General features: G+C 62.3%; 3 protein-coding genes across 3 annotated transcripts; 2 read left to right on the top strand and 1 right to left on the bottom strand.

The window, feature by feature from the left end:
* Positions 1–3,006: 3,006 nt before the first annotated feature.
* LOC106491727 (neurophysin 2-like) lies at positions 3,007–4,267 on the top strand. Its single transcript, XM_067297261.1, has 3 exons — positions 3,007–3,200; positions 3,544–3,745; positions 4,086–4,267. The coding sequence occupies exons 1-3, from the start codon at positions 3,081–3,083 to the stop codon at positions 4,265–4,267; spliced, it is 504 nt and encodes a 167-aa protein (XP_067153362.1). The 5' UTR covers positions 3,007–3,080.
* Positions 4,268–5,371: 1,104 nt separating this feature from the next.
* LOC136992275 (neurophysin 1) lies at positions 5,372–7,876 on the top strand. Its single transcript, XM_067298397.1, has 3 exons — positions 5,372–6,558; positions 6,985–7,189; positions 7,794–7,876. The coding sequence occupies exons 1-3, from the start codon at positions 6,439–6,441 to the stop codon at positions 7,841–7,843; spliced, it is 375 nt and encodes a 124-aa protein (XP_067154498.1). The 5' UTR covers positions 5,372–6,438; the 3' UTR covers positions 7,844–7,876.
* A 705-nt stretch (positions 7,877–8,581) lies between these two features.
* Positions 8,582–12,359, bottom strand: MRPS26 (mitochondrial ribosomal protein S26). The gene is made up of 4 exons (XM_067298396.1): positions 12,069–12,359; positions 11,433–11,570; positions 10,191–10,314; positions 8,582–9,650 (listed from the first exon to the last, which is right to left on the bottom strand). Exons 1-4 carry the CDS (start codon positions 12,332–12,334, stop codon positions 9,519–9,521), a joined length of 660 nt encoding a protein of 219 aa, XP_067154497.1. The 5' UTR covers positions 12,335–12,359; the 3' UTR covers positions 8,582–9,518.
* Between the last annotated feature and the right edge of the window lie 633 nt (positions 12,360–12,992).

Genomic DNA, 12,992 nt, shown 5'->3' with positions numbered 1-12,992 from the left:
ACTGGGATTTTAGAATCCATCTGCGTTTGTAGCAAAAAGTACAACCCGTGAAGTCTCCCATCTTTAAGTAATAAATGGTAAGGAAATAGGGAAAACGATCCCTAAAAATCCCGCAGTTTGGAGGCAGCAGAAACCCTGTTAATTCTGCGGTGGTGTCGTGTTTGCACTGAACCATCCAGGAGTGATTCAGCGCTCACACCTCCTCCGCCCCAGATCTTCTCCGGGGAACGCTCGCTTCCCCAAGAAGCTTCCAGCGTACACAGCGGTCTCGTTCTCGGTCTCTGGCATTAACAAAACTGAGTTGCCTCCAGCTAAAGCCAAAGCTACGGCTCAGCCAGCATCTTTTCTGCCCCAAAGTTTTTCATGAAACCAGTGTGTAGAGACGCAGGCTGGGATTCAACTCTCTCGGCTTGAATGTGAGTTATCTTATTCCCTTTGCGGAGGGAAAGAGGGGGAGAGCTCGCAGCTTCACGGAGTGATTGAGGTGGGAAGGCATGTCAGGAGGACATCTGGTCCAACCCCCCTCCAAGGAGGGCTGGCTGACCTCCGTGTCGCATCAGGTTGCGCAGAGCCTTCGTCCACCCTCTTTCTCCTCCCTCTTCTCCGCTCGTGATAAAGGACCCTTTGACAGCCGGTTTGGGCTTGGGTGTCCCCTCTTGCTGCCGCAGGCAGGTGGATGGGATGGAGTCCCCTCCGCACGCCCCTCTCGCTCTGAACTGATTGGTGAGGGACCCTCTCGGCCCAGCTAGGAGTGGCACCTACTCTTGATCGCTCAGGTTGCAGGTGAGCGTGGGATCCTTCTCGCCCAGCACGGAAACCTGCCGGTGCAACACGGTTTCTGCCGACCCTGCCGGAGCGCATGAGAGGGCGATGGGCTTGTCGGTCTGGGACTCGCACAGCCAGGACTTCCCCTGGCATCTTCTGCCCTTCTCCGGAGCCAGGCGGCTCTCTGAGGAGCGGGCAAGAGTCACCATCAAGCTCCAAGCGTAAGAAGACTTATTTTCCCGCACTGAGTCTGTCTTGCTGCTTCCTAAAGAGACAGGTTTGGCCAGCCAAGGGATGAGAAGGGCAGCGCCCAAATCCCTGGTGCTAGCGGGCTGCTCTTCCCTCTCCAAATCAGCATCAACACTGTTTTCCATCACACCGAGGAAGCAGAGGAGCAACTTCCAGGTGAGACATGGAAAAAGATGGTCCTGGGCATGGAGGGGCAACAGGCGCATGGTCAAAATCGCCTGCTCACAGGCAGATCGGGGACGGGTCCGGGACATGGGGAGAGGAGGCAGCATCGCCACCGTCCCCCTCCCCATCGCCTTCCCGCTGGGCGACGGTAACCTGCCGGCAGCTGGGAGAAGCGAGCCAAATTCAGGAGCAACAGGTCCCGGAGAGAGGAGCAAAGCTCCGTCATTTGGCAACGTGCCCCGGCTTGGTAACTCCAGCGCGGGAGCAAAGCGTTTAAAGAAGTTTCTCGCCCTGGAAAATCCGGCACCTGCAGCCTCCCAGCCCGGGATAAATCTTTCCCTTGGCTTCACCCTGGTATTTTCCCCCCGTTGCTGCCAGCCAAGCGGCCGCTCTCCCCTCCGGCACCGGCCGCTGCATGATGCCGCTAAGTGATGCCGCGGCGCGGCTGCAACTCGGGAAGCAGCTTATTAACCTTCCTGGACTTTAAAGAGCGTAATTACGTTTTAATCGCATATGCCGGCACTGTTAGCATTCCCGACACGGAGTCATTTGCATGCAGCTCGGCCCGGCTGATGCGATCATCCCCCCCCCCCCGGCCCCCCGGTACAGTAATGAAGAGGCGGCGCACGAGCGGCCGCTTCGAAGGCGACTCGCGGCGGCCGAACGCGCGGGGCCGCGGCTGCTCCTGATTCCCCGCTGCATATTCATGGCACGTCGGAGCGGGCGCCCTCGGCCGCCGGGCGCTTCCCCGCGGACCCCCCGGGCGCCGCCGGGAAAGGCCGTCGGGGACGGCGAGGAATATTCATGCCGCCGGGGCCGCGTTTCCGCTCGCTGCCCCCCACCCACCCCCCCCCCCGAAAAAACCCCAACCCACGCGGCCGCGCATTTAATGAGGTTGTTTAGCGGTTGGGTTGGGGGGGGGAAAAAGGGCATCGCTTATGTATACGGCGCCTTTGCAACACCATGGGGGCTGTGAGCAGGTAACGAGCCCCCCCCCCACCCCCCCCCAAAAAAAAAGTAACGTTTCTGGCAGCCCAGCGGTGCTACGAGCGTGCCAGGTCTCAGCAGCACAGTTCATAAGCACACGCTGTTTGCCAATAGGACAGTCAACGCCGGACCCAAAAGTGTCTTTTTTGTTGTCTCCCCCCCCCCCCTTTTTCTGCTGTTGTTTCTCTGCCCCGTCCTTGTGCTTTCCGGTGGGAAGCTCCGCAAGGGAAGGGGTGGCCGCCACCTCTGCTCCCCTCCGGGGAAGGGCAAAACTGGCACCCACAGGTTTCCCCCCCCCCCCCCAAAAGCAGGCAATTTCCCCTGCTCAGCCCAGACCCCCCCCCCCCTTTCCCGCCCGAAGCCCAGCTCCGGAGCTCGCCGGCGTGGGACGAAGCGGTTGGAAACGCCGGGACCTTTCAGTCCCGCTTTGCATCCACCGCGCTGCGGCCGAGCCCCCTGCTCCCCCCCCCCCATCCCGGCATCCCAAAATCCCTCCCAAATCAGCATCTTTCCCCAAAGCAGCATCCAGCAAAGCAGTGCCCCCCCCCCCATGCAGTTCCCCCCCCCCCCCCCCGGGCCGTCCCTGCGCCCCTCGGCGCGGCCGCAGCTCAGGGGACTCGCCAGCCCCCAGCGCCTTGCGCGTCTGCACTGAATCACTGCAATTACGGATGCGCTCGGCTGCTATTTGGGAAGAAAAAAAGACTTAAAAAAAAAAAAAGGAAAGAGAGGAGAAAAAAAAAAAAAAAAAAGGGGAAAGCAAACCCACCTCCCTCCTCCTCCTCCCCAGGGAAAGGGGCGCCGGCGGCATAAATAGCAGCGGGCACAGCCGGGGCCCGATGCGACCGGCGGTGAGTGGCTGGGCGAGCGGCTCCCTCCCCCCGACACGCGTGATTCGGCTCCGGGCGCCCGCCGCGATGGCAGAGACCTCGCTGCCCTTCTCCTTCCTCTGCCTCCTCGCCCTGGCCTCCGCCTGCTACATCCAGAACTGCCCCCGCGGCGGCAAACGGGCCCTGGCCGACACAGCCATGCGACAGGTACGGCCGGGGGGGGGGGGGGCCGGGGGGGGGGGGGGGCACTGCCGGGAACCTGCTTTTTTGCAGTTTGATGGACTTTAAAAAAGGGAGAAAGTGGGGAAAAGGGTGCAAAAAGAAAAAGGGTGCAAAGGGCAGATGAAGCATCCTGTGGCCACAGGGTGCCCCGGGAGCAGAGGCAGGACACGGCTGGGGAACATGCCCAGGGCCGCGCATCAGGGCGGTGGCGGAGGACAGGGGCCGTGCAGCCCCTCGTGCATGGCACGGGGCTGGTTTTCCACCCGGGATGGTTGGATCCAACCTCTGTCCGACCATCCCTCCCGACTAAATCCACCTCCGCCCCCAGTGCATGCCCTGCGGCCCCGGGAACAGAGGCAACTGCTTCGGGCCCAGCATCTGCTGCGGCGCCGAGCTGGGCTGCTACGTGGGCACGGCGGAGACGCTGCGCTGCGCCGAGGAGAACTACCTGCCGTCGCCCTGCCGGGCTGGCGGGAGGCCCTGCGGTGCTGGTGGCCGCTGCGCCGCCCCCGGCATCTGCTGCACCGACGGTAAGGGGGTCGCCAGGAAATGGGGCTGGGCACGGGAAACCCCCGGGAGGGGGGAACCAAGGTTTGGGCAAGCCTCCAGCCAGCCCTGGATGTCCCAAGGGGAAACTGAGGCACGGCGGCAGCACACTTTTCCCTTGCAAAAGAGCTGAGCACCCCCCTTCCCCCCCCCCCGCTCCGTGCTCCATCCCAAACTTGGAGCATGCGACATTGCCCGCGTGCAAATCTCTGCCGTCCTCGCCGCTGACCCTGGTTTGGGGTTGGGGGGGGGGGGAAATGGCAAAGGGGTGCTGCCGAATAACCTGCTCCCGCTCTGCTTCCTTCCTTGCTCCGGCGGCGGCAGAGACCTGCAGCCTGGAGCCCGCTTGCCTGGAGGAGGAGGAGGAGGAGGAGGAAGTGGCAGGCGAGCGGGGCCGGGTGCTGAGGAACCTGACGGCGCTCGACGCCTCGGCCGGCGATTTCCTCCTCAAGCTGATGCACCTGGCCAACAGGCAGCAGCAGGGCAAGGCGCCGCCGCTGCTGTGAGCCGGCTGCCCCCACCACTACCCCCCCTCTGTCCCCATGTGCCCCAATAAACCTGTCTTCTTGCACCGCACTAGCCTTCTCTGCGGCGTTGGGTTGGGTTGAGTTGGGTTAGGTTGAGTTGGGTTGGGTTGAGTTGAGTTGGGTTAGGTTGAGTTGGGTTGGGTTAAGTTGGGTTAGGTTGAGTTGAGTTGGGTTGGGTTGGGTGAGTTGGGTTGGGTTGGGTTGGGTTAGGCTGAGTTGGGTTGAGCTGGGTTGGGGGGGGACCATGGTTGGGTGGAGAAGGTCTCCGGTCTCCACCACCCTCCAGCATAGAGCAGAGGTGGCCCCGATCCCATTGGCAGCCTTCCCCGGTGGGGGGGGAACAGGGAGACGACTCCTCCAGGGGCGCCCAGGGGGACGAGCACCCCACGGCGGTGGCGGCAAGACGGGCCACCAGTGGCACAGTTTGGCTACCAGCCCCTCCGGAGGGGCTTGCGTTTCTCCATCAAGTCACCCCTGGCTCGCCAGGCTGCGCTGGCCCCCGGCAGACCCCAACACATGGGATCCCCCGGCTATTCCTGTCCCTGTCCCCTCCATCCCGAAATTCGGAGGCACTGCCGCGAGCCCAGCCCACCCGCTCCTCTTCCCCAGGTCTCTTACCAGCGCTGGGTCTGGGCAGCTTCCCGAGGGCCAGGTCCCCAAACCGAGCTGCTCACCCCCTGCCCCGATCCCATCATCTCCCGGCCTCTCGGCAGCTCCGGGGGGTTTATAAGGTCCCCGGGGGGCGGCGGCGCGGCGGGAGGTGGAGCAGGAGGCAGCGGCTCCGCCGGCCACGTCAGCGGGGGCTCGGCCACCAAAACACCCCCCACCGGACCCCCGTTGTTGGGCCCAAGCTGGGCACATGGGGGCTGGCGCAGCATCCGCAGGCGCCGGGGAGCGAGGAAATCGGACCCCCCCCCGCCCCGGTCCAGGCACATCAGCACGGACCCCGGCGCGCTGGCGTGACGACACCGGCGACCTGACCCCGTGCCCCCCTCCGCCGCCGCCGTGGCCCCGCCGAGCGGCAGGTCTTGCCACGGGCCGGCAGGGACGGCAGAGGTTACGGCCGGGACGGTCCCCGAAGCCACCGGGCTGCATATCGCCCAATTAAGCGGTGCCGGGGATGGGGACGGGGCTAATGGTCTCGATAGCCGTAAGGATTGCGGGCCGCCGTCCGCGGCGCGGGAATTGATGCAAGCCGGGAAGCTCTTAATCACGGTGACGACGGCGAGGGGTCGGGGAGAGCGCGAGCACGCCGGCGGCAGGGAATGCGTCACCATCCGTCCCGCTCGGCACCATCCGCTGGTGCTCCAGCAGCAGCGCGGGACACGGCCGAGGCCGTGGGGTCCAGCCGGCGCGTTGGAGTCGGCTCGGAGGAGAGCGGAGGCGGAAGCCATAGCGGGTTTTGGCTTCGAGGCCTTTGCGGCTGGAGTTTGGTGGGTTTTCGGTAGCTACAGCCGCACCTGCGGTGCCGGGTGAAAGCAGGGCTCCGTGTCCCCCACCTGGCACAAGTTCTCCTCTTCCCACCGCAGCCTCAGAGCAGGACACACACAAGGCCGAGCATCCCCCAAATGCCAGGTGGAGAAGGGGCCATCACCGTGCTTCATCCCCCCAGCGCAGAGACCTCCGGACCCTCCCGGAGGAGAAAGCGGGGTCATTTTTCTCCCGCTGGAGGGGATTTGAACGCAAAGGAAGCACTTAGCCCCAGGAGGACACAGCCCACCAGGCCACTGGAGGCATCTTCCGTCAACCCTACCCAACCCCTTGCAGCCCACGGCCAAGGGGGAGGCAGAGGTGTTGGCCGAAGAGGACAGCACAGAGCGTTTGGTGGAGGGACCTGAACGGCCACCCCACCACGCGCAGGGGGGGGGAACCACCTTTCCCCGAACGGCATCCGGAGCCTCCACGCATTTCCCCCGCCGCCGTCGGAGCAGGAGCAGGGAGAAAATCAGCGCCTTGGCCCTGACCTCACATCCTCGACCTCCGGCTATTAGCGGAGCCCTTTGGTGTGGGAAGCAATGCCTTGTATTTTTTAAGGGAAATGAGTGACGCCGGTGCTGGCATGGGTAAGCACTATATATACCGCTACCCGCCGGGACGAGAACCCAAAAAAGCTTCCCAATCCGACTCCGGAGCGCGAGGCACCCGCAGCCATGCCGTGCAAGGCGCTCGCCGTCTGCCTCCTGGCGCTCCTGGCTCTCTCCTCCGCTTGCTACATCCAGAACTGCCCCATCGGGGGCAAACGCGCCATCCTGGACATGGACATCAGAAAGGTAGGACCGTGCCGGGCCGCCTTGGAGACCGGGCGTGTTTCTCCTACGGCCACCCGATCCCCGAGGAGGATAAAGATGTCAAATGCATTTTTTTCTTACGGAATAGCAGCAATCGCTTTGGGAGGGGGGGTGAAATTGGTGTTTGATCCCCGATTTAACCAACGGCAACGAGAGGGTTCCCGCTGCTCCAGGGCCGCCTCGCTCCCCCCCCCCCAGCATCTCCACGCTGCTCTCAAACACGCTGCGGAAATAAATCCGGCAGCTTCCGAAGCGAACTGGCGGGGCCGGGTCGGAGCCGAAAGGAGCAGGAGGCTGCCGATGCCGAGAAGCTCCGGGCTAAAGGCTCGACCCCAAGGCACCGAGGGCGGCGCGAGAGGCTCTTCGCTTCGCTAACGTCCCCCCCCGTGTCTCTCCCCCCCCCCCCAGTGCCTGCCCTGCGGTCCCAGGAACAAGGGCCGCTGCTTCGGTCCCAACATCTGCTGCGGAGAGGAGCTGGGCTGCTACTTGGGCACCTCCGAAACCCTGCGGTGCCAGGAAGAGAACTTCTTGCCGACCCCCTGCGAGTCCGGCCGCAAACCGTGCGGCGGCAACGGAGGGAGCTGCGCGGCCTCCGGCATCTGCTGCAGCAACGGTGAGACCCCGAGAGCCGCAGCTGAGCGGCGCCGGGCTTCCCCCGCTTCCCTTCCCTCCAGCCCTCACCGCCGCGGCTTGCTGCTCCCCCATTCTTCCGACGCGCACGAGAGGCGATCCGCGGCTACGATATAAAATCGGGAGAGGGCACGTCCCCCAAAGGCCGGGTGCAACCCTTCTTCGGCCCTTTATCCACCTAACGGCAAAGACCGTCCCGCTCAGGGCGGACTCGGCTAGGAAACCCGCCCTGACACACGGGAGAAGGGAGAAGGGAGGGCGCGGATCGCGAGGTTTTTTGGGAAAGGCAGACGGCAGCCAAGCGCAGGGGGCTGCAGAGGTGGCAGGACTCCCACCGCCGCACGGCGGTCCAGCTGGCCGCCTCCTTCATCAGCCGGGTCTTTCCAAAAACCCCAGATTCCTCCAGAAAGGCCACGCTACAGGAGATCCCTCCACGAACCGCTAGAACGTTCCTGCTGCAGCTTACGGGGCACAAACTTAACGCAATCTCGCTCAATCCGTTATTAAAAATAGCTACGGGTGGTCTCTAAGGGCTAGCGGTTCGTGCTGTTTCATTTACGTGGTGCTCGCTCTCTCTCCCCCCGCAGAGGGCTGTACGGTTGACTCATCTTGTGACCTAGAAGCGATGTTTCCATAGACCACCCAACACCCAGAAGGGAGAAGGCTTCACAGGACTCGCCACCCATCAAGCTGTACGAGTCCGGCATCAGCCTAACAGATGAACCAAGTTTCGTGACTCAAATTTAAGTCGTGTTCTTCATTAGAAATAAAAGCTTGTACAAAAACAAAAAAGTCTGGTTTTCGTGTGCTTGCCTGGTTCGGTTGCAGACTCCTGCTGCTGTCTGCTCCGGAGGACTCGGGTGACCGGCTGGAGAGCAGAGGCCATTTTTAGAAAAGCGCAGATAAAAGCCAAGATTTAAGGTAGATCTCCTGTATCGCTTTTAGCGTTGAGTTGTGGTCTTCTGCAGAGGGGCCGGCGTTCACTCCACCCGTGCTCCGGGCTGGCCGAACAGCAGCAAACTGCAGCCCGAGCACAGCACCCCTGGGGCAGAGCCGACCTCCGGCCCGCTCCGGGAGTGACGGAGCAAGCACGGGTCCGTCTGCAGGAGCAGCATGAGCCAGCGCTGCCAAACAGGACCCAGCAAGAGCTGCGAGCTGGAGTAATCGCAGTATTATCTACAACTTAAGCCCTAGGTGATGCGTTAAAAAAAAGCCACCGTGCCTGAAGAGGGGAAAAGAAACAAGCGGATGCATCTAAACGAAGCACGCTTCGTTTAGGCTTCCACCGCACGATTTTCTCACTTCAGTGAATGTTCAAAGGAGGGTTTAGGGAATAAACAGGAATGACTAAAGAGAGTCCTTCCACCGCAGCGGAGACCAGAGAAACTAAGAATTATTTCGCCCAATAAAACAAAGTGTTTTCTACAAAACGACCCAGACCCCGTTTTCTTTCGAAAGCGCCAAGATGAGTTGAAACGCAAACAACGCAGAGGTTACTGCCACGCGCACGGGCACCGGCAAGCTTCTGTTAGAAGCTGAGATATTTAGGCACAAGGTTCCTAACATGAAAAGGTGTCAGATTAGTCAGATACTGATTTCTTCTCTGTGATGGGAATAATGCAAAGTCCATGTACAACTTCACCTGGAAAAGGCGTGCAGTTTCGGTTACCCATATTCAAGATCAATTCAAACCAGCGAGGGCAGAAAAAGGCTGAGGCCAAGGGAGAAAGGGAGAGTCAAGCTCGTGAGAGGCGACCAGAGATCAAGGTTGTTTTAGCTCGGCAAAGCAGATGAAGGGATCGGATTCCTCTGGAGCATAAACACCAGGGACCTAAGAGATAGGATCTGCCTCGGGATCGTTCTCACTCCACTCAACCCCGTTAAGTTTAGCCCAAAAACAGGAGGGATCCAAACGAGCGGGAGGTGAAAGTGCAGAGCAGCCTCTCCGAGCGACAGGAATAGGACCACCAGCAGCTTCTCAGGCAGCTTTTCCGCTGCCTGCCGCTCTGCAGGGACCGAGGCAGACCGCTAACGCCTCCGGAGTTCAACGCAGCCGGATTTCATTTAAAGCCCGGCTTTCTCCCTCTCTCTCCCCCCACCTTTGTAATCGCAGGTGTTCTCCTTTCAGCACAGGAACCACAGCTAGACCCGCGGGCTGTTTGGCCAACGATTCTACGGTGGATTTGCGCATTCGAAGGAGGAAACCTCCCTTCCGCCAACCCCTGCCAGAAACTCAGCGCGCCGACAGCAACCGCGTCGAAACCTCCCCTCCCCACCGCGACCGGGCCGAGCCACATGCGCCAGCGGGGCCGCTAGGACAGAACGGTCCGTCTGACTATTCTTCCCTCTTTGTCGATGGCGAAGTTGTAGTTGCGAGGATTGTCCAGGCACTCTTCAATTCGTGCGTCCAAGTTCTCGGGGGTGATGAACTTTTTGGCTTCCTCCTGAAGGAAAGACGAGCGCCGGCGCTTAACGCATGTTAACAGACAAGTCACCACGGGCAGCAGAGCAGGCACCGTACCCGGCAAAGGCTTGGGGCTCCGCAGAGGACAAGATCTGCGTTTCACGTGGATATTTCTACCCCCCGCGAGACTGCCGTCACCTCTGCCCAAGCTACCGGCGCCTGCAAAGGTTCCTGCGGAGCTCGCAGATCTCCGCGCTCCCCATGAAATGGAGACCCTGAGATGCCACTAACATCTTCAGCATCTCAGCAGGAGCCGAGTCAACCTCAGGAGGAGGGAGACCTTTATTCTATCGCTCAGGATTATTCCTCCCCTCTGTTTTCAGAGCTCCCACACAACCTCAGTCCCATCTACAAGCTGTCAACGCTCCCAGAGGGTGCCAAGATTTGCGTTCCCAGTTTCTGATACAAAACTCTCTGGAAAACAAGCCTACTGCTTTCACACCACTCCTACAGGGTCCCAGCGAACTGCTCGCAGGGACTGGTGACACTGTTTTCCCCGGCAGTCGCCAGCTGCTCTTACCTGCAGCTGGAGAACCTCTTTCTCCTTCTCCTTCAGAAAAGCCTCCGTTAGCTTGGCCTTGTTCTCCGCAGCCTGCAACTTCTGCTTCTTCCGTTCTTCCTCCTCTTTCCTAATTCTTTCCTCCCTGAAAGAAGAAAACCAAGGCTTTGTTGAATGCTTATACCCCGTAGGGTGGCACGAAAACCTCAGGGTACAAAACCCGCACGTTTGAGCGCAGCCGGAACAGACGGGAAGGGCAAAGCCAGCCCTCGCTATTCCCAGCACGGGGACGGAAGAGCGCTCTTGGCCCTGCGACCAGGACAGTTAATGCAAAAGCCTTCGTAGATGAATAAAGCAGCAGGCACGGCACAGACCCGAGACCTAGCAGCGTTCACCTCTGCCTTCGGGCTTTGTTTGGGAGTTTGAAGTCAGAGCATACGGTTCTTCCGGCAACATCCGGAAGAGGAAGCTTGAGCACCTTGCGGCAGACCATTGGGAAGGCTGAAGGAAAAGCCAACGGGGAAGGGAAACATGAGCTTTTTCCCTTTAACCTTTTCCTGCTTTTAAGATTCAGCGCATCAGACAGTTTCCCGATTGCTTTGGGGTTTTTTTTATCCGCTTCTAGGGGCTGACCAGAGGATGGCTCCCTGCGAGCGGCGTCCGCCAGGGAACATGGAGTGCCTTAACCCCGAGCTACAGCCGTTTCCGATGATATCAAGCTCTGCAGAAGAGCGGGAGGTTATCAAGCGCTCGGCAGTTTACCTGTCAGCGACAGGAGGTACCAGAAACACGACCACCTCGCAAGGTGCTGCTTCTGGGCGGCAAATCCTGAAGGGCCTTAAGGGAACAACCTGCTTTCTCCGAGCTCAGGCACAAAGGGGAGCCCAGGCGCTGCCAGCGGGGCCAGCAACCGGCAGCCGGCAGCAGCCTGTCGCCGCTCCCTGCCCTGAATGTCGTGTTCGAAGGCCGCTCTCCTGGCCAGAGGACAGCCGTCCCCATCAAATCCATTTTGCAGACGGTTTGACGGTTTCCAGCAATCTACAGGGATTAACTTTTACAGGAAGGAAAGCCGGTACTTCCCATTTCTTCCATCTTAAAAAGCCGATTTATTAAAGTCAAAACGTCAAACGGCTATTTTTGAAGGCGACGTTTTGCTACCAAAATCAACGCAGCCGGTGCTTTTAAAGTATATTTACGGAAGCTCTTAACTTCCAGGCTGCTGGCTCACGCAGGCTTCCCGCAGCGCCCAGCAGGCCGCCTCACCTGCGGGCCCGCTGCCGCGTGTTCTCAGCGTCGTTCCAGGCCATCAGGAGCCGATGCTCCTCAGAGTGCTCCACCGCGTCCTCCCCGCCCAGCAGCGCCTCGCGCTTCTTCTGCGTCACCTCGGCCCTGAAGTCGGACCTGGGGCCGGAGGCGAAGGGCTCTGAGCATGGTCCTGCCGTGATCACCGATTCGCCCGCCCCGGCTCGGCTCCCCAGTGGGGCTCTCCCAAATTGCCCCACGGGCTCCAGCCCCACCACCCTGACCCTCCCCTGCCCCACGGCAGTTCCAGACCCACCACCCCGACCCTCCCCTGCCCCACGGCAGCCCCGGCCCCACCACCCCGACCCTCCTCTGCCCCACGGCAGCCCCACACCCAGCCTTGACACCCTCCCTCCCTCACCCCACACCAGCCCTGCCCTACCCCACAGCAGGCCCCAGCCCCCGCCTACCCCAAACCCCGACCCCCCCCCAGCCCATATCCTCTCCTAACCCACACCAGTCCCGGCCCCAGCCCCCCTGCCCCCCTCGCCAGGCCCCGCATGAACCCCAGGCCCGGCCCCACCGCCCCATATCCCCTCCTCCCCCGCAGCCGCCCCCCGCCCCACTGCGGCCCCTTCCAGCAGGCCCCGCCGGTACCGGAGGGCGCTGAGCACCAGCCGGTGCTGCCGGTACCGCTCGGTGACCACCAGCAGCTCGGCCGGGTCGACGGGCGGCGGCACCTTGAGGCGCGAGGCCTTGGACTTGGCGGGCGGGTCGTAGCGGGTCTTGCGGCCCCGAGCCGGGACGAGCCAGGCTGCGCCGCCGGGACCGAGCCCGGCCCCGAGACCTGGACCCGGACCGAGCCCGGCACCCGGAGCGACCCCCAGGGCCCGCGGGCGGCACCGCCGCAGCGCCGGCAGCATGGCGGACCTCGCCCCACCGCCCGCCCGCCCGCCAGGACGGAAGTGACGTAACCACGGCAGCCGCCAATGGGAGTGCGGCGGGGAACAGGCATCATGGGAAATGTAGTGCGGGCAGCGCGGGACCACGTGGCCGCCCCGGCCCGGGGGCGGGGTTGGGGTGGAGGCGGGGCTAAGGGAGGGGTTGGGGCTGGGGGCGGGGTCAGGGGCAGGGCTTGGGGCTGGGGTCGGAGCAGGCTCAGGGGCTGGGGCAGGCCGGGTTGTGCCCTCTCCTATGGGGCTCAGCACCCACCCACGGCACCCGCCCAATGGGCACAGCACCCACCCAGGGGGGCTCAGCACCCACCCACGGCACCCGCCCAATGGGCACAGCACCCACCCTATGGGGCTCAGCACCCAACCCTGGCACCCACCCTAGGGGGCACAGCACCCACCCTAGGGGGCACAGCACCCACCCCTGGCACCCACCCTATGGGGCACAGCACCCACCCAGGGGGGCACAGCACCCACCCAAGGCACCCACCCTATGGGGCTCAGCACCCACCCAGTGGGTCACAGCGCCCGCCCGTGGCACCCACCCTATGGGGCTCAGCACCCACCCCTGGCACCCACCCAATGGGCACAGCACCTGCCCAGGGGGACACAGCACACACCCCTATGG

The sequence above is a fragment of the Apteryx mantelli genome, chromosome 5 (assembly GCF_036417845.1).
Source record: "Apteryx mantelli isolate bAptMan1 chromosome 5, bAptMan1.hap1, whole genome shotgun sequence".
Lineage (NCBI taxonomy): Eukaryota > Metazoa > Chordata > Aves > Apterygiformes > Apterygidae > Apteryx > Apteryx mantelli.
The sequence above is the reverse complement of the archived record's forward strand: the minus strand, read 5'-3'. Positions and strand labels throughout refer to the sequence as shown.